The sequence below is a fragment of the Synchiropus splendidus genome, chromosome 5, assembly GCF_027744825.2.
Source record: "Synchiropus splendidus isolate RoL2022-P1 chromosome 5, RoL_Sspl_1.0, whole genome shotgun sequence".
Lineage (NCBI taxonomy): Eukaryota > Metazoa > Chordata > Actinopteri > Syngnathiformes > Callionymidae > Synchiropus > Synchiropus splendidus.
Genome location: NC_071338.1, coordinates 29,258,348 through 29,283,697, shown reverse-complemented (window position 1 = coordinate 29,283,697; position 25,350 = coordinate 29,258,348). Strand labels below are relative to the sequence as shown.

General features: G+C 44.1%; 2 protein-coding genes across 3 annotated transcripts; both read left to right on the top strand.

Moving 5' to 3' along the window:
- Positions 1–168: 168 nt before the first annotated feature.
- qser1 (glutamine and serine rich 1) lies at positions 169–11,488 on the top strand. Its single transcript, XM_053866607.1, has 13 exons — positions 169–527; positions 2,392–2,495; positions 3,394–3,528; positions 4,642–7,668; positions 7,751–8,046; positions 8,114–8,230; positions 8,304–8,437; positions 8,503–8,681; positions 8,750–8,878; positions 8,948–9,045; positions 10,080–10,226; positions 10,469–10,564; positions 10,638–11,488. The coding sequence occupies exons 1-13, from the start codon at positions 415–417 to the stop codon at positions 10,776–10,778; spliced, it is 4,716 nt and encodes a 1,571-aa protein (XP_053722582.1). The 5' UTR covers positions 169–414; the 3' UTR covers positions 10,779–11,488.
- A 1,852-nt stretch (positions 11,489–13,340) lies between these two features.
- depdc7a (DEP domain containing 7, paralog a) lies at positions 13,341–25,006 on the top strand. 2 transcript variants are annotated; one of them, XM_053865896.1, is made up of 9 exons: positions 13,341–13,433; positions 19,565–20,021; positions 21,118–21,248; positions 21,305–21,497; positions 22,500–22,720; positions 22,794–22,936; positions 23,835–23,960; positions 24,208–24,286; positions 24,367–25,006. In XM_053865896.1, exons 2-9 carry the CDS (start codon positions 19,573–19,575, stop codon positions 24,588–24,590), a joined length of 1,566 nt encoding a protein of 521 aa, XP_053721871.1. In that variant the 5' UTR covers positions 13,341–13,433; positions 19,565–19,572; the 3' UTR covers positions 24,591–25,006. The 2 variants fall into 2 exon arrangements, with proteins under 2 accessions (XP_053721871.1, XP_053721870.1); XM_053865895.1 differs by lacking the exon at positions 13,341–13,433 and adding an exon at positions 17,053–17,095.
- Positions 25,007–25,350: the final 344 nt, after the last annotated feature.

Here is a 25,350-nt window from a genome sequence, read left to right as displayed (position 1 = left end):
TTTCTTTTTGTATTGACTTATTGATTAATGATGATTTAACACCAGTTGCCTTAGTACTAACACTTATGGTTGTCATCGGTGAATGCGATTGTTCTCCTGAGGGATGAAGAGTTTTTGGAAGTTGAGCTGGAAGGAAACTTCCAGCCGAAGTGAGCGGTGCATCCTGGGAAAGCCACTGACATGGGGACGTGAAAGCATGCAGACTTCGCGCAGGGCTCCATGACTGCAGGCAAAGCGACGCCCGAACCACACAGAGGAGCCAAACGCTTCATTTATCCGGAGTGTTATTCTCACATTCGCGGAGGTTCGGCCTTGCTCGAACTGGACTCAGTGGTTCGGACCCCCCCGGCTTGCTGCTACAATGCGTCGCGGCTGCTCCACGAAGCTCCGCCGGGGAAGTGAATCTTTCACCGGATGATGGACAGAAACTACCCGACGTCCAGCAGCTTCGCAGACCCGCTGGCTTCCCCAGCACAGACCGTCGCTTCCTGGGCCTATGACCGCAGCAGTGCCACTCTCAAAGCGAGGTAAGAGAGGAGGGAGAGGGCGGGTCGCCTTTCCAAGGAAACGTCGGTGATGGAGGGCCTAGTGAAGACAGAAGTCGCGAGGCACTTGTTTGGAAAAGTGGTGAACATTCGTGGGAAAGAAAAGAGTCCAGTCCAGCGAGAATGTCGCGTTTTATCGTGACATTTATCACGACTATCTCTAATATGACACTGAGCTACTTTCCCTTGCTGTGCGGACCCAGCACTGTTGGTAAAGTTGGCAGAAACTTCATGTAACTACTCACTTTTAAAAGCTGTTAGCTCAGTTAGCGGTTAGCATGAACCGGTCACTTCAGTGGACGCACGGGGCCAAAACAACACATCTACTATCGATCTGTCTGGGCGTTTTCAAGCGAGTTTGAGAACAATTACGCTTGAAAGAAGATGAATTCATTCATGAAAACGCTTTTGTCTGTCATGCTTTGCCAGGTTGTAGTCAGAATTTTGGTCAAAGATTAAAAACCGCACAGTCCCAGGAACTTCAAACAGCTCAGATTAAGGCAAAAATAATCCCCTGCCTTTTGGAAATCTGCTTCACCCTTGCTTACACCGGCTTGGTAAAAGTAGGGTGACCGTCCTCTCCTAGTCTCTGTGTGGAGAGGCAGAAGCTCTACTCAGAGTCTCAGCCAGATGGTCAACCCACTTCACAAATCCACAAACAGAAAGTTCCCAATTTAAGGGACGTAATTCAATGGTTAACTGCTGTTTGTGTTCAATTCATTCGTCGATTAAGTCCCTCATTGTGTGATGGTTTCAGGGTCCATCTTGATCTGTTAGTAAAATAAAGGATAAATAAAACAAGGAACTTTAAGGACAAATTACAAAAACATCCACTGTGTGTTTACGTTATTAATGGCATGGTGTTTTTTCTTTGGAAAGAATAGTATTTACACGACCTTAACAAATGGATTGACGGATGTTTTCCACTGTAACAGAACAGAAGGTGATTAATTTATCATCTTAGAACAGTCAATGTCAACACTGGTGTGTTTTGTTGGAAAAGATAAGATAGTTGCATTGATTTTACTATGTCTTCCCTTCCAAAAGTGGGAATGGCTGTAACCCTGGACCAGAGCAATCTACAGTAGTATAGCTCTACTGTGTCTGGCACTAGAGCAAATGTTAGATATCTTGAACATTCTCTACTTGCTGCACATCATGGACTTTTTGAGCCCTCTGTCCTCAATGCGTCGCACTTGAAACTTCCTCCCTATTAGTCCAGCTACTGGTCTGATGCCGTGACATTTATGTTGTTATGCATCTTAAATAGCCACAACTGTTTGTCACCTCAGTGTTACGCTGCTGATGTCCTTTCGACTGGCTCTACTGTAGATGGCAATGATTGGCCTCCGATGTGATCTGCTGTTTCAGCTAAAACAATCAAAGACATTGATGAATTTTCCGGATTAATGGTGATCTTTGCCGTCTATTTAATTTATCATCATGTATGTATACAAGACAAAATCTAGGAACTGGGCACTGTTGAGTATATATATAGTTATAAAAACTATATTTTAATTGTTGTTTTCTTGGAGCGTAATCATAAGCTTGAGTCGTCAATTATCAATTTCCTCATAATGCTTGTGGTGTTGCGTGATTTTAAAACTATGCAACAAGGGATGCAATTATATTCGCTAAAATTTGAAAACTGGTTATCGACGGGAATCAAACAATAGTACAATGTGGCCTGTGCAGTTGCTTAAAATGTCATCGCATGCTCCAGTGTTAACACCCATGTTAATGTTGGGTTACCAGGGTCTCTGTGTGTGACTCAATCTCATTTTTTGGAGAGTAATAAACAAATGTCCTGCCCTGCTTTTTCCCATGAGCTTGTTCTCTCTTGCAGTTCCAGTTATGGTGCTGGTCACCTTGACACAGAACTCCTTCAGCGGCAGAGCTACACCTCCACGCACCTTCCCTCCTACAGTAGCTCACAGCTTTCTGCTGCAGGTGAGGGTTATACTCCCTAAGTCTTTGCGCTGAAGGATTTATTGCTGTTATTTTTAATTTCCAGAAGTTCGTTCTATTGCAACATCCTGTTTTCTGTCTATTTTGGGTGGGGTTACCTTCTTGCTCATTTGAGAAAAATGCCTGATTTTAATCAAAACTAAAATTGAAAGTCTTTTTGAAAAGTTGCTGTTAGTTTTTATCCTAATATCGTTCAGCCCTACTCAACAATGCTTGATGTGTCCCTGCTAACATGTTGTTAAACTATCTCTGAAAGTAAAAGCCTTGCCTTATGTTTGTTCTTCGCTTTGCATTTGAAAGTAGTTTGGAGGCCATGTCACCTGAGTAAAGAGTGGAGTTTTAAATTCTATTTTCTGATGCTACTCGTAATCACTCAAGGTCAAATTTGGTGGAGAGGGGAGTAGTTTATCGGCTGTTTAATGTACTCCTTATTTCCTGTTTCACATAGGGCTGTGTGTCTTGCAATACATATCTTGATACCGGAGTGGTGATACGATACACTGTGATACATTGCGATACTATAAAGGTGCCACCATTTTAAGGGGGGAAATCAGATCTTGCAGTACAATATTATATGCATGAAAATGAGTTTATTGTAATGAACTCAGTCCTGTTAGACTTTCTGTTAAATTCTTTAATAAACAAAATAGCTCCATTTTATGGAAAGACAATATTGGTATTAAACACAAGTTACAAATGCTGCTGCATATCCAAGTATCAATGTATTAAATATTAATATATACACCTTAAAGTGTTGACACATTGTGCAATTGAGTATTTTTGAGCATTGTATTTATTTGATATTTGAGATATTTACTTGCAACTCAAATTTACCAGAAAGGTTTGTAATACTGTTCTGCTCTTCTCATTTAAACACTAGGATCACTTGATACAAGTGGCAACTCAACAGAGTCAATCATGAGCTTCCTGTCTGCCATGGAGTCCCGAACCCTTCAGGCTGGTCCTGCTAGTGCCTCACTGCTTCCTCCTTTTAGACCTACATCCTGGCCGACTGGTGAGGAGAATACTTTTCAAAGGTTTCACAAGTGTTACTAAGGCTCATGTGTGAGCTCAGGACCTGTTTTCTTAGGATATTGTGCATTTGTTTTAAGTTTTGTAGCCTCTAATCTAATCCAGGGGTCGAGCAGCTTTTTGACAAAAAACATACCACACATTTTAAAATGTAGCTCCATGAGAGCCATATTTTTTGACATTTAATGACAGTAATATTGATGTCTTCAATAGTTACACAATTTTATAGTGACGTAATGACAACATTAGTGGAACACTAATAGCGCCAATAGTAACGGAATAATCACAAGACAGAACTTCATTAGACGCACTTTGTCTATTATTCCAATCCAGCAGTGCAGAACGAAAGTGAGTCTCAATGACGACAAGCAGTTTGAAGCTTCCCTGAGTGTAGTACAGATGATCTCTCCATTTCCCACTTCTACATTTATAAGAGCTATAAAGTGGCAAAGAGTCACTGTAACTGAGGTTGTTGCTCAGAGTGATGGCACTTCACCTACCCAGATACCTGTAAAACTAGCTGCTGATAAAGTGGCCTGTAAACAAGGCAGGTGAATATCATCATGCTGGTATGTCAAACTCAGTCAGAGGTTGGCATCATGCAAAAGAAAGGCTCTCTGGTCATAGCTTCCCAACCCCTGATAAAATCGATAAAATTCAGCATTGGTTTGCTGCTCACTTCAATGACTCTTGAGTTGAAAGATATAATATAACTATTTCATTTTAGTGAGATGAAAGCTAGTTTGTCTTTTCATTTCTCATCTCACTCAAAACCATGGTGCGACTGACATTGACCAGTACCAGGCTGCTCATTCCTACCATTGTTCTCATCCACTGGCATGAAAAACTGAATCATAAAAATCCAGTGTGAATTTTTCTTCTCGTAAATATGGGGTGGGATTTGATTAAAAAAAGAAATGTATGGTAAAGATGTAGAATTAGTTTGCTGAAGGTTCAGGAGATAACTTACCAGGTTATTAAAGTGCTGGCCTAAAGTCTTGCGATATGACACAGTAAGCAACATTGAATGAAAGAATGTTGACCCTGAGAGTACACTAGTGTTTTCATACTTGTTTGGTTTCTCTTGCATATTTAGGTACCAACTCCTCCAGCACAGAGTTGTACCTGACCGGCGCTCTGCCTTCTACTGCTACTTTCCCTTCACCTGCTGCTCTTTCGTCCTATCAACACACGGCTGCTTATTCCACCAACCCCACCCTACTCCAAGACACGACCTTTAGCACTTCAGCTAATGGCTTGTTCACTCATGACCCTCTTCTTCATGTCAAATCCAGCCAAACGGTGCTACCCACTGCCCTGACCTTCAATCACCTTTCTGGACCACCGTTGGGCTCGGCTCTTCCTGTGCAGTCCTCCACATACCGCTCAGCGCAGGAGTCGGCCCCTCACCTCCTGCAGCCACAGTTCAGCCTTCTTCCTCCGGCCCTGCCTGTTACCCACAGTGGAACTCACCCATATGGCTCCACTGTCTTTTCTGGCTCGGTTGAACGATCTCTTCCGAGAGAATGCAGTGTCATAAAACACCACCAGCGGCCTTCCAGCAGCCATGCAGCCTCAGAGCAACTGTCCAGTTCCGAACACTCCTTACAAGGGTACTTTGGCTCTGGTAATGATGAGGACGTTTCTTACCAGCGAGCTTCATCCAGTGAGACGTCTGTGTCCCTCAGCCCTCCCACAGAGTCAGCATCTGCAGCTCACGGCCCTCAATCCGAAACCGATTCAAGTACTCAGGCGTACTCATCCACCTCAGTGCTGAAGACGACGGACAGCTCATCCAAGCTCACATCTGTGGACGGCAGTGGTGACCTCTGTCACGCTCAGAACCACAGTGCAGAATCTTCTGACCGTTATTCTTCTACAGTCCACAAGCAGAATTCTGTGATAGCTCACCAGCAGTCGATGCAAATGTCCACCTTATTGTCCAGTGGCCTTTCTCAACCGTACGTTGCCTCCCAGTCCTCCCACGCCAACTCGGACCAACTCCCCACTCTTTACAAGCCGTCTTTTTCCACCGCTTCTGACAGCGTGACATCTGTGAGTCCGAGCCTTGGTTACTCCTCCAGGCCAGGATTGAGCCAAGAGCAAGTGGTTCAGTACCAGATCCAAGGGTTATGCCCGGCAAGTTTCTCTGAGACTTTCAATTCTTCTCAGGCTCAGAATGTGACGTATACGTCTTATACACAGAGCCAAGTTTCTGCTCCTCAGGCTCAGCCCTGCACCACAGCACAGTCGCTCAACCCCTCATACCAGCCCGCAACTCCGCTCACATCATGTTCCACGCAGGGCTTTTCTATACTGCCGACCGTTGTGGAGGCAAAGCCACATGACACAGGTGTTCAGGCAAAGCATATTTATGATACAAAATTGGTGACCTTCTCCTCAGAGAACAATAGCAGGTCATCACAAGTAGATGTAAGACCATCATTTGACAAACAGAAACTGGGAGAGCTTGCTGTCCAGGATCTTCAAGCTCTCCAAACCTCATCCACTGATGGTACGACCAGCAACCAAAACACTGTTCCTAAAACAGAAGACTCTGATAAAATGCAAGGAGTTATTATCAGGGGCAACTTGCAGTCAGAGGACAAGTTTACCGGACACACAACACCGAGCAGCAGGGTGGGTTCTCTGGTTGATGGACCGGGCAGCACCAACTCAAAAGTGTCCAACTCTGATCTTGCTTCTTCACACCTGCTTCTGAATCCAGAACAGCTTCAGCTCAAATCCCCTGACCCCTCCCATCAAAGTCTGAGCCAGAATCCGGCGCCACCGACCCACACCCAGTTCATCTCAGCGCCGGGCTCGCAGGTGCTTCTTGAGCCCAACCAGATGATTCTCCTCCAGCAGCCCCTGGTTCATCAAGGCGCAGCCCCTTTGAAGACGGTACAAGGTGAAGACATTGCACCTGCGCAGTATCTTCAGATGGCGCGGGAAATCTTAGGCATCAACACGGCGAGTCAGCGAAGCACGCTGGCGCCAGGGTCCAACTCAGAGTGCACCGACTCAGCAAAACACATCTTCAGTCAAAACACAAACCACCATTCTAATGACACTAAGAACCAGTTTGTCCTGAACTCCATTTGCTTCCCCGACTCGATGCTTCTGGCGGACGACCGTCATATTCTCTCAAACGTCGATGACATCTTGGCTGCCACTGTGGCTGCTTGTGGTGTCGCACCACAAGACTTTGCCAAGACTGCGTCTTCGTCGGAGGCGAATTTGACCGCCATGGCAAGCCCTGCCAGTGACAAGGGTTTCTTTCAAACAGTTCAGACTGTAGATTTAAGGCACTTGTCGCCTAGTTTCTCCAGTGCCTCAGCCGCAGTCCTGACCAACTCTCATGTGGTAGCCCTGAATGGAGTTCAAGTGACCTCCGACAGCACGAACGGTGATGACAAGAACCCCGACAACAATGTTGGGCAGGTCATCGAAGGTCACCAAAACGTACCCATGAAGGGTAGCGGGAAGTGTGTAACAGAAGATTGTCTGATGGAGTGCTTGGATGCTGACGGCTTTCCCAAAAAGAAGGTGAACCCGAAGACAAAAAATGGTTCTGAAGAGGATGGTGATCCAACAAAACCAGCCAAGCGCAGCGGTCAGGCCAAGCGTCAGAACTCAAAGGGGGCGGATGTGAGCTCGCCGACTCCCCCGCAGACACCGCACGACGGCTGCCCTCAGCAGGAGAGGATCCGGCAGAAGATCCGAGAGGTGGAGGAGAAGCAGCCAGAAGTCAAAACCGGTTTCATGGGCTCTTTCCTTGACTTCATCAAATCAGGCCCAAAACAGCAGTTCTCCCCAAACCCTTCGAGGACCATCAACCGCACCAAAAAGGCCGTTCCTTCCACCAAACCACCGCCGTATGCATTTTACCCGCAACCCCCAAACCTGCGGAGTCCGCCGGCGCCTTTCGCTGCTCAGGACGGTCGAGGCGCTGTCACTCAGCAAAAACGCCTGGATGAAGACCTGCAGAAGAACTTGGAGACTCTACCGTCTTTCAGCTCTGATGAAGAGGAAAACACTGGAAGGAATCTGGCGCTGAGGAACAGCATTTGCTCTGCACTGTCCGCCCTGGATGAGACGACAGAGCGCAAAGTCAGGACAGGTGATCCAGCTTTATTTTAGTTTGTTTAAAGTTTGTTTCATGTTTCATTGCCTTATTTCATGTCAAATGTTCTGTGATCCAGACGCCCCCATCTCCATTATGATGATCAAACCAGAATCTGCAGCCACTGCTCCTCACACTGTCCCAGAGGAGCGTTTACGGGCGGCGCCATTGCAGGCGATGACCGTCACTGTCCCGGCTGGACCTGTGTTTCTGGACGCAAAAGAGTCGCCTGCAAAAGGAGAACTGGCCGCCGAACTGAAGAGCGTGGCCATCGAGGGCCTGACCGACGAAGAGCTGTCGGACAGCGGGGGAGAAGGCATGTACAGAGAGCGGGACGAGTTCGTCGTGAGGAACGAAGACATCCAGAGCCTCAAGGTGGAGTGGCCCTCTTTACATGTGTAGACTTAGTGGATGGCTTATGTGTGTGTAATGTCTTTGTCAGGTGACGATGACGACAGGAAGTGAGCCGCCAGCAATATGGAAGGTCCAGAAGGCTCTGCTGCAGAAGTTTGTGCCTGAACTGAGAGACGGGAAGAGAGTCTTCTCAGCCACTAACAGCGTAAGTGTGCCCTAAGTACCATTCAGTCTTGAATCAGGGACAGTTGTAGTGACTTCCATTTGTCTGTGAATAGTATCTGGGATACTTTGGAGATGCCAAGACCATGTACCAGAGGATATATGTGAAGTTTCTGGACACTGTCAATAAAAGGGAGTACGTTCGTGTTTGCAGTCGAAAGCCGCGCTGCAAACCCATCACCTCTCTCAGGTACATGCACTGGAGCGTGCCTAGTCTCCTGGAGTTGCACGTTTGCTTTAACGCCTGGTCCACAGGGGGCTGCATGTGAGGACCATGCTGAGCTTGACGGCTCCTCCTTCAGCATTTTCACAAACGCAAAAGCCGCGGCCCAAACAAGTGAAGACGAAAGCGGAGCCGCCGCCCAAGAAGAGGAAGAAGTGGAAGGAGGAGTTTTCCCCTGCAGCTTCAGGGTCGTCCGCAGAAGACGCTGGAGGTGAGGGTTAAAAGAGCCTTTTCTTTTACACAGTGAGGAGAATTCATCTGGATGTCTCTTGCAACCAGAGTCAGGTCTGTCGGCATCACGCTTCCCCGTCGCACGGCCGACAAAGGAAACGTTCAGGAGCTTCGTGGAGCTGCTCATCAGCGTGGCCTTAGACGAAGACGTGGTGTCCACACTAGAGAAGTCCAACGGTGAGAGATGTGATGTGGTCACAAGAGAGGCGAGCTGTTATTAACCCCACTGATCCCGGCCTGCTCCAGATGAGCTCCTGCTGCCTCATGTGAGACGTGTGGATGGGGTGATCGCTGAACACAAGAAGCTTCTCCTGCAGAAACTGCACGTTGGGCAAGTCCTGAAGGTAGGTGGCCGGTTGTTCGGGAGATCCAGAAGCGGTTGTCAGGGAAATCTGAGTAGAAGACCAAGACAAGTCTACTTTCACGGAGCAGATATCAGAGCAGTCAAGATTGTCTTTTCACTCGCGAGGGTCATGGAACTGACAGTGAGCACTCACCCTCCTCGATCTTTTATTGAAGGAAGGAATTTAGATGTGACAATGAGTTTGTCTGCGTTTCTACACTTGAATCACCTCTTACAGAACGTACAGTTAGTCGGCCTAGTTTCTAGTTGTTCTCTTCAGCAGTGTACAGTGACATTTAATCATAGATAACATAATGTTTGGTTAATTCCTTTTACATTTCCCCCCTGTTTATCAATGATTAAAACAATAATAACATAATACAAACCCTTCTCATGACTTGAGTGGGAAGAAAACTACCCAAAAAAAAACCTTTTAACCGGGGAAAAAGGTAGAAACCCTTCCCAAGTAAGTAAGTTACAATCTAAAACAATAGCACAAACACGTTGTTTTTGGTCCAATATATATATATATATACATAATATGACACTTAAACATTTAACGGAATCTCATCAGAATACAATCATTGTTAGGAGAACTTTTCAATTGATTCATCATTAACTGTTTGAAATTTCAGAGTCAGAGTAGGCTGTTAACATCTGTACACCAGTAACATAAACACACTTAGGGTTTCAAACAGATTCAGAGGTATAGTCACTGAGAAACAAGGAAGCAGCAGGAAGAGGAGGAGGGGTTTAGTGAATTGGTGCCGTCCTCACCCGGTTCGTCTCTTCATATGTCCGGCAGACTTCAGATCAGCAGACACTTTCCTTTTGGGATTTTTCCATTGAAAACACAGCTGTTTTCCGCTTGTTTCAATGTTTTCACTACGTTTTAGTGCGTTCGATCACGCAAGATTTCAGCAAGAAAAAAGAGCTCATCATTCGGAAGGCGTGGCACCTGTCATTGAAGAGCACCACAATCTTTTACAAGTAGTGGAAACCTCGGTCCACCTCACCACAAGTGTCTCTCCCCAGACGGCCCTTGACAATTTCCCCGAGATCTCAGTTGTGACAGAACTGAAGAGGGACGGGGAGAGCCCGGCTTACAAAGTGCGCCTGAGTGGAAGGGCTTACAACAAGAAGACCATGAAGACCTATAGGATGCCCAACAAGGTGCCACAGGTAAGGCAACAACTTCTGAAAAACAGAAGACCATACTGTCCTTGACTGTATTCTCTATCCTCAGTTAATTGATGAATATAATTATGTAATATTTATGAGTCGAAGCTCCTTATTTGAGGAATATTTTGCTTGGAGATTCTCAAGAACTGCCTTCAAGTGTGACTGGAACAGTAGTGATGTTCTACATGTAACCAGCAGAGGTCGCAACTGCCCCACATTTCCTCTTTGTCTCTCATGTCCAGGAGTACACTGTGGACCAGCAGAGGACGCAGTTGCTTTCCCTCTATCACTCTGTGCAGCACTTCAAGTACCACACTTACCTCATGTGTAAAGACAAGGTCAGAGATTGCAGCTATTTCCATGGCTCCGAGCTTCAGTCGAGTGCTCAGCTCGTGTGTGTTTGCTTCACAGATGGCGTCGCTGCAGGTGCAGGCGGGCGACTTGGGCCGAGAGCAGACGGTGCAGGAGTGTCTGAAGAACCACACCTGGGTCGAGGGGCTCTTCGATCGCTTTGAGGAGCTTGTGAATCAAGTGCAGCAGGTCTGCCGATGATCCAGCAGCTTCAGGCTCCGTGGAGAGGAGACATGGACCCAGGAGTCTCCAGCGGGAGAATCATGCCTCCAGACTCCAGCCAAACTTTGGCGACAGCTTTGACGAAACACTGCATCCTGGCAGTTCAAGAAATGCTGTGCTGCTGGAGGTGTTCAGGAGAGTGTTTCCTGAACATCATACTTTCTTTCTTCTTCAGTTGTGATGTAGAAGGCAGTCACTTCAGCGAGTAGAAAACAAGGAAACGAAGCTTCATCAATCACCCTGACGCTTATTGTAAAAAGTTGTGTATTATACAGTATGCTCATAAGTGCATATACTTTTGTAACCCTTATTTTAGTAGCGCAGCAATATACCTTTATATAGATATCAACTATATAATGTACATTTTGTAAAGAAATAGAAAACAGGTGACGCTCCTGAGTTTGTTCTCACGTGATACTGTGTTTTAATTCTTCAATTCTCCTTGGAAACTGTTCTAGTTCTGCTTCCATCAAGCTCCCTATTCAAGTACAATGAAATATCATGTACCTCCTAACAGACAGCCCCCCCCCTATTTTATTACAGAGTTTATATATTTTTCACAAAAGCTATTTTGTTTATTAATATTTTTAAGACACTTTTTCATGGTTTTCAGAAAAGATGCTTTATACTGTGAGCAACATTATGAAACTATTGTATACAGATGCAGTTTGTAAATAAAGTGGTGCATGTTGGATGTATCTTTATTTGTTACTGTGTTTTATATATTTTAGTGAGGACCCAGCTTGGTAAACGTTTCCCTGCTGCTTTTCAAAGGACGCTCAGAGGTCTTAGTAAGTTTTCCAACTTGTAAGTTCTTACCAGGCCGCTGGCATTTGGAGTGATAGTGGACCACCATGTTCTCATGGCGGCAACATTGTTGCGTCAGCTGGAAGCCTCCAGTCTGTTGAATAAAATATGACGGCCCCGCCACAAACACAAATGATTCTCTGTGTTGCCCTGAAGAAAAGCCAGTGTCCTCTTGTCCGTGGGTGGAGGACGGGCCGTCGGGCTCATGGTTCTGGGCTGGACGGGAGCGTCTGCTGGGCATATGGAAGGCATCTGAATTTTAATGAACTCCATTGTTTCTCATGTGGGAGACGGAATGAGACACTTGTGGCAGCGTGAGAAGGCGACCGGCACTCGACGGCTTCTCTGGTAGGAGCCTAGTTTGGAGGGTAAATAATATTTTTCAAAAGATGGTTGTGTTTTGTTGATAATAAATAAGAGGCATCGGAGGTTCAGGATTGAGCACTAAAATTGACAGATTTGAAAAAAATAAAATTGCTGGGTTGCACCAACTGATAAACAATGGTACATACAGAAAAAGAAAAGTCCATATTCTAGATCTGGGACTTAAATATGGTTCGTTTCAATTCATTAACTACCAAAAAAGGCATTCATTGATTCAGACTAACAGACTTATACAACGTCAATGTCTTCAAAGATGAAGGAGATGGACATAAAATGTAAGTTTAAAAAAAATCTTAAGGTCCAGTTCACTTCCTGTAGCCAAATGTTGACTCATCGCTGGAACAGTTCCACTCTGATGTTGTTGACTCTCCGTCCATGTTGATCGTCGCCGGGTCGTGGGGGCAGCAGCTTCTACACGGAACAACAGACGTCCTTGACCCAGGTTTTAAAAAGTGGTATTTCAGAAATGTTTCTTATTATTATTCCACATAGTTAGTAATTGTTAAACTAAATGTTAAATATTACTACAAAAATAAAACAATTTAACAATATTCCTTGTCCCTCAAAAATATATTTTTTTATTTTTTTTTAAATACCTAGCAAATAAGTACTTTTTAGAGAAGTAATTCATGAATGAAAATAAACCAATAACACATTTAAAGCACATAACATCACGATGCAATTGTGTCTAAAAAGGTGGTGAGGCCAGCAATGTTGTATGGTTTGGAAACAGTGGCACTGAGGAAAAGACAGGAGGCAGAGCTGGAGGTAGCAGAATACAGACAAGCACTTTGCAGTGTAGTTTGCCATATTTGCACTTCATGTTTTTGGTGATAATATGATGACATATTCATATGCCACGGTTAGGTTGGAAATATGTTTCTCCTCTCCAGGAAGTTGTTTTTTTTTCTGTCCCGGACTGGTTTTTCTTGAAGGCTGGAGGCTTGTTTCAGCTTTGTTACGTTGCATAACAGGAAGTGTTTGGTTGCGATGAGGTTTTCATAAAACAGTGTTGGGTGCTCAGGTAAATAAAAATGACCTCAGATGGGACACTGCATCTGCAGCCTGTCGAGGTTCTATATAAATGGACGACAGGCTTCTTCAAGGAAACGTCTACATGGGAGGCATTGTTAAGTGTGTCATGTGACCGAGAGTGAGTCACTTCAAAACAAAACTTGTCATCTGAATGTAACAAAACCAAAAATCCACTGAGTAAACAGAGCCATGACTTTGCCCAGAGGAATGTCTCTTTTCCTTCCGGGCACCTGCCCTCAGATGCTGTGTTAATATTCCACAGTCAGGGTCAAAGCAGCAGCGACACCTGTGTGGGCCGCCTCCACCTGGAGAGTTGCAGAACCAGTTCGTCACTCGCAGCGCCTTCTTCTCTCACGTCAGACATGGATCTTAACGTCTCATTCTCAGAACTTCATCATCTTTAAAAAGGTATGTGTGAGGCAGGAAGCCGCCGATCGTAGAGCTGCTTGTGGATCAGAGGTGTTCCACTGAATCATTCTGGGTGGAGGTTATGTGGCTTCTGGGTCGATTTCATGCTGGATAAGCTTCCTCTCAGTCCTTGCTTGTCGTGGATCAGCTTCTTTCAGGTCTTCCATGAGGTGAAGGCTCGTTCTCTCACACGGCTCATGACATTTACTTGCTCTTAGAAATGACTCTTCAACTGTTGTGAAGGAGAATAGACTTTCCTTAAACTTTGTAGTGCTCAACGGCAAGATGCTTTTCATTCCATACGTAAACAGTTATTTTTATTTTCCTCTTAGCTCAACCTGCAACCTTTCTTGTCACAGAACTGAACTATCATATCCTCAGTCTTGGATTTCACATTCACTTTATACCATTCACCAGTTAATATTAGTTGTTTCTGTTTGTGTTTTTTTTTTTTCTGGTGAATGACATTTTCTGACAACTGTCTTCACCATTTACCTTGACTGCTTAACGTTTTGTAAATTCTTTCGTCACATTTTTGCTTTGGTATTTTTTTGTTGCTTCGCTTTTCGGACTGTGAGTCTAAAGTCCTCTGTCAAATTATTGTGTGGCTTCTATCATCATTTACTGCAGTGGTGGGCAAACTGCGGCCCAGGGGCCACATATGACCCTTTGCTGACATTTGTCTGGCCTCATCAGCACTTTGTGAGTAACGTTCTAAAAAGTGATATTTAAGAAACTTTATTATTATTATTGTTGTTGTTGTTGTTGTTGTTATTTCGCATAGACTGAAATGTTAAACTAAATGTTAAATATTACTCCTAAAAATAATATAATGTAACAACATTCCTTGTCTCTCAAAAATAAATAAAATGAAGTTTTTAAAAATACCTAGCAAATAAGTGCTTTTTAGAGAAGTAATTCATGAAAATAAACCAATAACACATTTAAAGTATATAACTTCACGGTGCGATTGTGTCCAAAAGGGTGGTGAGGCCAGCAATGTTGTATGGTTTGGAAACAGTGGCACTGAGGAGAAGACAGGAGGCAGAGCTGGAGGTAGCAGAGATGAAGATGCTGAGCTTCTCTCTGGGAGTGAGCAGGATGATGATAGGATCAGAGGGACAGCACATGTGCTCAGGTGTTTAGGAGACCAAGTCAGAGAGGCTAGATGGAGATGGTTTGGACATGTACAGAGGAGACAGAGCCAGTACATTGGTAGATGAAGGTGTTGAGGTTGGAACTGCCAGGCAGAAGGTGGAGAGGAAGGCCACAGAGGAGATTGATGGAGGTGGTGAAGGAGGACATGAGGTCTGTAGGTTTTATTATGCTAGAGTCACATATTGAAGTTAAATTTAAGACTTTTTCTATTGTCCATCTGTCCCCCACATTCGTCGCAGTATGCCATGCAGCCCCTTCTGGGAATTGAATCATCCACCTCTGGTCGCCTGTAAACAAAGATGATGCACAGTTCTGTTATTACGAGTGAAGATTTAAACATGAATGTATCACTTCAGCAGTGTTTGCCTTCTGCCAAGAGAAGATTAAAAATATTCTGACACTTACAAGTCCAAACATGCGCACAGGTCTGACAGGACCGATGAGCAGTAGCTGTTCTAACATCTCTTCAGTATCACTAGATATGAATGATAAATGAGTGACAAAGTGATGGATTTCTGTCCTGTGAAAGTGAAAGAAACACCGTCATCTGGCTCCTTTCAGTGAGTAGAAGTAGCGGTTCTACTTCTACGAGTCTCTCCTCGCTGTCAGATCAGATCAGAATACAGAAAGGCACTATGCAGTAGAGTTTACCATATTTGCATTCATGTTTTAACTTCTAAATTGCCAGTTGGTGATGATATGACAACATATTCATACCCCACGGTTCGGTTGGAAATATGGTTCCCCTGTCCAGGAAGATGGTTTTTTTTTTGTCTCAGACCAGTTTTTCTTGAAGCTTGTGTCTTTCAGATGAGGCTTGTTTCAGCTTTGTTACATTGCATAACAGGATTTCTGTCCTGTGAAACTGAAAGAGCAGCTTTGGGTTGATCAGAAGAAGATCAAGACAGTCTGAAACTTCTGAATGAGATATCTCTTGGTATGAAGTGTGTTTTAGACCTAAAACATACTTTTATTTACCAATAAACTGTGTAGTCTATGTCAGGGGTTCTTAACCTCTTTGATCTCGGGGCCCACCTTCCCCAGAACAAATGGCCCCAGGGCCCATCCAGTAGAACTGACTCATGACTCTTGATATCATATGTGATCAACAAACATATTTAATCTAGTCACACATAAACAAACCAAAACCTTGTGAAATGGCATCAAACCATGTGATCATTACAAAGATATTTATTTGTCATTGAAAAGTCCAACCAGCAGCAGAACCAGGTGCAAGTAATATTCATCAAATTTACTAAAGAAAAACAGAAAAAAATACTCTTGATGCAAACCGTTGAGAAAATTGGAAAAACAGAATAAAATTCTGAATAAAAAACTCTGTCTAAATATCATAAAAACTATAATATTTTTTTAATTTAAATTCCAAAGAAGATGTAAGTCAAGTGTAAATGAAAGTATTGCTAAAAAATAATTTTCAAAACAGCTTCAACAGGCGCTTTCATGAACAGTTTTTACTGGCAACATCACTTTCTTTATCATTTTTTTCTTTTCAAGAACTTCTCCATAGTTGTTAACTGTCACAGATTTGCAGCTGTCAAGTCAATTCAGTGACACGCTACTGCCACCATACGTGGCTCATGTATTAAAGCTGAGCGTCTCGTGGACCAAAGGTGTAAAACAAAAAACTTCTAGCGGCCCTCTAGGGGGCGCTCACAGCCCAACCATGGGCCCCGGCCCTATGGTTAAGAATCAGTGCTCTGCGTGACCTTTGTGAACCAAGGTCAGATGAGAGCTGCTTTCCCCTTCCTTCAGCCTTCTCTGCTGCTGGGTGGCAGCAGGTCCACTGCGACATCGTCTCAGCAGAGTAAGCACGTCTCATCTCCTCATTCTCTTTAGGCTGATGAGAGAACAAGCTGTGGCACGTGTCACCTGTTGGACCTTGGTGTCCCATTCTGCCCGTGACTTCAGTCAGTGTCACCTTACTGCTTTTCCACCGTCACGTCACACTCGGAGGTCAGAGCCTTGCAGCTCACAGCACGTTTGTTTACACTGAGAAACTAGTGGAGATCAATGGAGTGTGAAGCAGAAGTCACCCGGCCTCACGACCCCCGACAACCGCTGGTGTTCCTTGTTTAATGCTTGGCAGGATCTGGATTGACTCCACACAGGGAGTTGAACTTGTCAGGAGGGTCGGTGATGCCATGCTCGGAGGCACCATGGAGGTTTGCCATTTATTTATTGTGAAGCTTCAGAGGATTTGGAGTTTTGGTTTGTCAAATCTCAGCAGTTTTTCTCTCTCATTTCTCTGAGATGTTCCCCTTCCTCCGCCCCTGTTTTCAACCTGAAGGAGGAGAAACTGACGAGCGCATTATCACATTCATGTGAGCGCAGGGGCCTCATGAATAATGGATGTCCCTGGGAGGGGGCGGTTTCGGGGAGGTGCGTCACGTTGTGGATTGGCTTCAATGAAAAGGATGTGGATAGTTTTGGATGGCTTAACTGTAACTGTCGGCGCGGGACGTGAGCGATGCTGCGGACGCCAGGTAACACGGGTTTCATTCTTTTATCGGCCAGTTTCGTCTATTAATATTTAGTTGTTGGAGTTTTTTGCCAGTTCAATTGTGGTGCTCATATTTTTTTTGGGGCAAACAGACGATAGCAATTCGTGTTTCTTCCTTTTGAATGCGGTTAAACCTTAAACGTGTTCATATTTTTGCGCGCGTAAAACCGACTTGCGCGTAAAACTCTCATTTACTGCGGTGGAATATGGAGTCGATATTATCACCGCGTGGATAAATTGCGCGATTTGTGTTGAAAAAGACGCGATTTGAGACACGTGATTTGCCAACAGTTGAGGTCGCGGCCGTGACGGTGAGGTTGCTGTGCGGGACACGGGGGACGGCGCTGCTCCCTCTGCGGTTATTTACGCTCGGTGTTGTGTGCCAACACACCGACTCTGGGGTTGAAACTCGGGTCAGTTCCCTTTGCGATCTGCTGCTCAATATTGAGGGACCCAATCACAGAGAAGAGCGTCCGGCTGAAGACGCAAGATGCGACCGAACAGCCGTGTTTCGACCCCCCTATTTCTATCTGTCCCCTGCCTCCAACAGCCATTTCAAAGCTTATCCGGATTTGCAGGTAAATCCTGGGGCCCCCTTATGGGTCTCACAGATGGTTGTTTGGTATTTTGTGGCGCCTGATCGATTTTAAAGAAGATGCTCCATAACGATTGTTTACATAATTGTTTTTAATCCCTAAATGGAAAATGACATTTTGTTTTTCTGCAGGAAAGTAGACATAGATCAGTTTCTTTATGAACTCTGTGAAGTCAGTGTCCCTTCCTTTGTTGAGATTGCTGCGGCCCCAAGTCTTGAATATTGCTCCAGGTTTATGGCCACATCGTTTTAATGCTAACGGTGATTGAACTGTGAAAACCTGCAGAGGCCTTCTGCCTTCAAAAGCTGAACCACATGGAGCAAAACAAAGGTCTGTGGTTCCACTGTTTACAGCTGCATGTGTGTATGTACTGGAGAAGTGCTTGTCTGCATATAGGAGCCAGGATGAAGGTGTGTTTCATGACCATAATAATAATAATAGCACTGTTGCTGTTGTTGTTATTCGTAGTATTACTCGTAGTAATATCATAATATAATAGTAATAATAACGTATTCATTCATGTATTTATTTTTGCAAGATAACTTTCTGTGCAAAGTCACAAAGTTTATAACATCCCTCAACAGGATCAGCTTAGCTATAATAATAATAATAATAATAATAATAATAATAATAATAATAATAATAATAGTAGTAGCATTGTTGCTGTTGTTGTTATTCATAGTATTACTCTCAGTAATATCATAATATAATAATAATAATGTATTAATTCATGTATTTATTTTTGCGAGATTACTTTCTGTGCAAAGTCACAAAGTTTAAAACATCCCTCAACAGAACCATCTTAGCTACAACAACAACAATAATAATAATAATAGTAGTAGTAGTAGCATTGTTGCTGTTGTTGTTATTCGTAGTATTACTCGCAGTAATATCATAATGTAATAATAATAATGTATTAATTCATGTATTTATTTTTGCAAGATAACTTTCTGTGCAAAGTCACAAAGTTTAAAACATCCCTCAACAGGACCATCCTGTCTATATTATTATTATTATAGTTGTTGTTGTTGTTAATAATAATAATAATAATAATAATAATAATAATAATAATAATAATAATGATAATAATAATGATAATAATATAAAATAACTCAGCCAAGTCTGCGTTTTAAGAACTTAAAAATAGATATCTGAGATATTTATTGAAAACCTAAAGTTAAAACCTTAAAATGGTCAAGTCTTGGTTTTTAACAGACTGGTCCTCATGTTTCATGTCTCACATGAGGACAACAGTTATTACTGGACTGTTGTTGCCTTGAATTGTTGGGGGGAAATAGTTGAGAAATAATCATGAAGAATATCACCTTGTAAACACATGTACATGTTAATGTTTGTCGTGTGTGGAGGCACATTTTCTCATTTTACAACCCTTGGATTTTGGAAGGTTTTCCAAATGGGTTGACAGTGTTTGTCAGGGATTGTTATGATAACACCACCGCCAGGTCCTCACAGAGCCCGAGCTCATTCACTGCAACATTTGGTGGACAGGCATCAAATGGGTCCTGCGGTGAGAGGAGAGTGACAGCTCTGCCTTTTAAACAGCCTGCTGTGAAAGTGACGTTACAATGAAGCGGAAGTTCACGTGTTGCGATGGGAAAATGTAAAGTCTGTTTCCAAGTTTCAACGTACGAGGAGAAGAGTCCAGAGGGTTCAGAGACACGCTGCGATGCACTGTGTTCAGAGAGAGGCATTTGTAGAAGAGGGTGAATGAAAAGACAAAACAAGTCCCTGGTTCTGAGCTGAGATGGAGCTCTTCGATTCTTCATTTTCCCTCTGACCGTGTGCGGTTTGCTCTACTATCCTGGCGCCATCAAATCACCCGCTCTCCTCCACAGAACCAGGAATGGCTGGGAAGCCCTTCCGGGCCACCTTCATCTGGGGCAGCATCATCTCCAACCTGCACACTCACGTGGAGGTCAAGCGGCGGCGCCACAACCTCAAATCCTACCATGACTGCTTCCTGGGCTCCGAGGCCGTGGACGTGGTGCTGACCCACATCACCCTCAACCGCTTCTTTGGCGAGGAGGCGGTCCCTCGCTACAAGGCCGTCCGCCTCTGCCAGGCCCTCATGGAGTCCCGGGTCTTCGAGCCGGTGGGAGGCCGATGTTTTGCCAAGGACAAGAAGCGAGCTACGTTTGAGGACAGCAGCTACAGCCTCTACCGATTCCTGAGCCCAGTCACCGGCTCCGCTCCGCTGACCCACAAGTCACACTCCACCAACACCATTGAGAGCGGCTACGACTCACCGGGAGTTCACAGGAGCAGGAGCAGCTACACCCCATCACACCAGAGGTACTGAAGTCCTGACACCAGTGCATGACGCAGTATCAGAGGACACTAGAGGGCGCTGTTGGTTTACAAATGATACAAATGATGTGAGGTTTTCATTGAATTAGAACAGTGTTTTTCAAGCCACGGCACCCTTGGTTCATTGACAAAAACCCCCAGGCTCACCACCAAAGGAACCTCGGCCAAAGTGCTGTAGAAAACCCCTATTCATTTGTGAAAACCTGTAGCTACTGACACTCACTTGTTATGTTGCCAGGCTATTAGCAGAAACAAATAGCAGAAAATCCTGTTTCAAATGTGTCCAAAAGGGTGCAGACAATACGGCAAAATATATCATGATTTATTTATTGACTTACTTTAAATAACCGTTTCGATTTGATCACTTCTCTGTTGCGTGATTTTGTTCTAGTTTTGAGTTTCCAGACCAATCCTTAGCATTCTTTGCCTGAACTTGCTTCATAAAAACAATAATTCTTTCTCTCTTCGCATTTTGGAGCACATTTATTTTGTGGTGCATTTAGTATTTTGCCAACTGTTAAGCAAACTTTGACAGTCCATGAGTATCAATAAAGTTTAGAGGTGAGACTTCACGTCACGTTTGCGGTGCAGACAGTCTTTGGTGTTGTGGGTCCGACAAGGATCCCTCCCTCCATGGTTCTGTGGTGAAAGTGTGTGGTCCAGTTAGAGGCGCATCAGGTTTAAAAACAGCTGGAAGTTGTTGAAGCATGTGAGCGGCTTCTTGGCTGTGAGTGTGTGGGAAGAGGAGCGCCGCGCACCACAGCAGCGCTGCTTTGACTGACGGACAGATCAGCGCATCAACACACTGGAGCTCTACAGTAGCGTGGATAGAAAGAATGTCAGTGAATCCATGTGATCTCCTCACCTTGGTTGCTCCTCAACGCCTTCTAAGTGTCATGATTTAATGTCATCACATTGCCCACCGCGGTTGAGAAACGCTGAATTAGAAGTCTAAACATTTGACAGCAGACAGCGCCATACGTGACAAAGCATCAGACGTTGATATGAATGTCTGATCCCAGAGATTGAACATGGAACTCTGCCATGAAATGATCACAACTGGCCTCATTGTCTTCTCCAGACAAGAGGTGCCGAGCTACTCTCCGCACTCCCCGGTCAGATCGGACAAAATGCTGGAGGAGGTCCTCGGCAACCTCAACCTGGCCTCCAGCGTCACCCCGCAGATGAAGAACCTGGGGCTCTCGCAAGAAGGTACGTGATGATGGTGAGATGGTGGAGCTGCTGCTGAAGTGTCGTGTCTTCCTCAGTTGTTGATGAAGTGTGGCACCAGCTGGCCGTCAGCAGGCTGCTGCAGCTGATAGAGCTCCCCCTGTTGGAGGAGCTGCTGGAGGGAAAAGAGGTGACTCGGCAACTTCTCAAGGCAGTGGACAGTGACCCCGACTTGTTGTACACATCCAGCTATCTGGACAGGGAGGTTCTTAAGGCCTTCAGCGAAGCACAGTGAGTATGAAACCAGTTTGGTGAGTCAAACATTTTAAAAGCAAATTATGGGATGGAAATTTTACTACCGTAATCTCCAAACTGTAAGCCGCTACGTTTTTCTCGCTGAAAAAGGGTCTGAACCCTGTGTCTGATACGAGCATGCGGCTGATATATGGGTTTTTACAGGCTGAAGAACGTCATGCTTCCAAAATATTGAGCCTCATCACATCAACCTAATGAAATCACAGGCGTTTTATTGACCGTAAAGCGCTCAAAACGTGCTGTTTTCAACCGGTGTCCGTAGCCCCGCCCACACAGCCGATCGCCTGGAGGAGCGGAGACCAGAAGCAGCAGCTGAGACCAGCTGTGGTGTCCAAAGAACCACGGGCGAAAACATTTTGAGCGCCTTAATGTCAATAAAAGATGTGAGGAGTTCGTGATTCAAGTTCAGAACATGCTGAGTTTGATTCACGGGTCAGTCTCCATGCTGGACCCTGTTTTCAAAACTAGTTTAAAAGCCTTTCTATGGCGTCGACAGCACCACTGCACCCGCGGCTTATAGACCAGTGCATCTTGGAACAAGATCTATCTTCCTTCTTGAATTTAGTGGGTGCAGCTAATATTCCGGTGCGCTCTACAGTCCAGAATTTACGGTAGATGAATGTAAAAATCCCCAAAATGTTCATCAAACAGCTTCAAAAGAGAACAGACCATACAGTCTGGAGCAAAAGGAGGGTCACATGATCATCAGGCTTTGCTCCTTGAGCCTCACTGTGTCTCTGTATTGTGTGGCTCCTGCTGTGACGCTTCGTCGTCGGGGGTTTGTTTAGTTTCTCTGACTTCACAAAGCTCCAGCCGAGAGCCCGGCGTTGACACAAGTTTCCCCACTGTGGCGACAACTTCACACTGATGTGTTGGATCAGATCTCGCTGCTGTAAACTCCATTTCGTCCCATTGACAGGGCTGTTTCATGCCATCTGCGTGAAGTCAGATGATGTGAGTGCTTCTCTTTCCTCTCAGAGCTGACGAGTGGATGTCAGGAGCAGTGGACTGTCTGGAGTTTCTCCCTGATAACCTGGTGGTGGAGGTGAGCCGAGGGTTGGCCGGCTGCGCCGACGACCTCATGCGCTGCAAGACGCTGCTCTACAGTGTCCTGGCTCAACACTACGGCAAGGCAGGCCAGCCGCCGCTGCTCAGCAACCACGTGTTCGACATTCACTCGGGCATCTCTGAGCTGCTCGGTGAGAAGACGCCGACTGAAGCGCCGTCCCCGTCTCACCGCCGCGGTTTCATCCTTGTGTTTGTTGTTTTTAGTGAACGGTAAACTAGACCAGGCTCTGGAGGCGCTGCAGCTCAGCCTGAAGCTGCAGGACTCGCGCTGCAGGGAAGAGCTGCGGCGGCTGCTCAGGTTCATGTCTGTCGCTGGCAAATCTCAGGAGGTCAAACTGCACAAAGAGGTCAGTTTCAGGTGGCTTGCCACTCACTTCAGTTCTGATGATGAACTCGACACTTTAGACAACTGAAATTGAAGCAGGAAAAGGAACAACAAAGTTTTTATTTTTTTTTACTGAACATAACCAAGCTCTTCTTTTCCTGTTTTCTTTGGCAATAAATAGTTAGATCTCCATCTCAAACTTGAGCTTCCAAAATAAATGCTCCTAACCTGATTTTTATTCATGAAAAAAAAATATAGTCCCAGACTAAATATTTGGTTTTGAATTGGTGATGTAGATGTGAAACAATTTCCCTCAGTGTGATTAAAACCACTTGGAAAAAAATAAAACGATACAGAAATGGGTCTAATAGTAAAGCACTTTTTAATATTTATTAAACATTTTTATTTGTTTATTTTTACTTTTAATATATTATTTATTTAATATATACTATTTATTTTTGTTTAATAACGAGTAATCAATAGTTATACAAATCTAAGCTATACATTACAGTTAACATGTGATACATGACAATGAAGCAACAAACAATATTAAACCTGCAATGATGTCTTGTTAAAATAGATGGTATGACATGACAGTAACATTGTATTTAATGATAAACAATTGTTTTTATTAAAATGGTAATTATTGCTCTTAAAGGTTCTATACATGTATAGAATAATTATTAAAATCGCAATGATGGAATCTGTTTACATTTATTTATAGTTACATTTTAAAAAGCAACTCACAATTCGCAGGGTTTGTTGTCTGCGTTGCTCCTTCTTGAACACCAGAGGTCGTCAGCGTTCAAGGCGTCTGGCTGCTCTGCTCATGAGCTCATGTTCAAATAGTTCATTCATTTTATCGAAATATTCATGGAAAGTCGCAACACACCTTGTAGTCTGACCATTCATTCTTCCAGATTGAAAACAGGATGGCGGTCAAGCGGACCTTTTCCAGCGCCATTGTCTACAGCCGGAGACTCTCCAAAGGCAAAGTGGACTTGATGGTTCTGTTCATGATGGATAACCACTGTGACCTGTTCAAAGTGAGTCCTCGCCAACTTCATCAGGTTTTGTCAAAATGTCCTTTTTAAAAAGGTGGAATATGTTGTTTGCCTAAACACATGGAAATGTCGTTCAGAGGCTTCATGTGTCCAAAACCTCTTTTTTTTTTATTTGAGGCCTATATAACTGCACAAAACACATCCAATAAAGACATTTTAGCCTTAAAAAATAATGATTTTATATTAAATTGTAGCCTATTTCCTCTGACGTTGTATCCCATTTCAACAGATTCCAGTTTCACTGCACAAGATGGTGAGTGACAGAATCATCAACATTGTGAAAGGACAAGACACAAACACTGTAACTGGTAAGTTTAAAAAAAAGAGATCACTTTGTAGCTATTTAAATTATGGCTCGGTCATTGACTTTTGCCTTTGTGCCCCACAGGAGCATCGTACTGCACAAGGCTAAGTGCGAAGGCGTATTCGGAAAATGCACAAAAAACCACTAAGGAAGAACTTTGTTCTTTATTACGGACAATTCACGAAAACCCCAAACTACCAGCGAAAGAGAAGAAGAGACTTTTGGGGCAGTTTTATAAAGGGCATCCAGAGATTTTCGTCCTGTACTTTGGGAGTAAATTAACTACGATAAACACTTTGTTACACTGAAAATAACCATGGATAAAATAACTGAACACTGCTGAGTGAGTTTTGTCTTCGAGACCCTGAACTCAAATGTGAAATCCCTGCGATGTTTAAAGCAATATTCACTTGAAGGAGGCGGAAGTAACTTTGTTGGAGTCACAGACGACAAAAATCACAGGACCTGTAAACTGCCTCAGAAGCAAATATCTGTTTTTTTCTGGTTTGTGTAGCATCACCAGTCCCAGCCAGGTCAGACATGTGTGACATGGGTAACACCACGGATCTGACAGTGACAGACATTGGTTCCCAATTCTGCATGGATGGTTCATGACTGAAAACGGTGTTGAGTCGCGGCTCCGTAACCTGTTTCTAATCTGCCATGAAGCTGCAGTGGCACCCATCATCTGCATATTCACCTTGTGACTGCAAAAATAAATAAATAAAATCGTCAATCACTTCTCTCTTCCTATCATGTTTTTGTGTAATTATTTTGTTGGTTATCCAATGAATAAGTTGAATTTAAACTGTTTATTTAGAGGCCACAACATAGTATAAAGTATTTGAAATGCATAATAAATTGTGTCCCATGACCCAGTGTGACCCTAACTTCCGCCCTCACCCGGATGTTGACGTGGTGATGGCGAAATTCCGTAAGAAATGTTAGCTAGCAAATGCTAACAAGAGCTCCTGCAAAATAGGTGTAGAGTTGCCGCTAAAATCATTAAAAAAATGTAGCTTTCAAACTGCACGGAAGAGTTATATTTTAATTCCAAACCAATTCTGG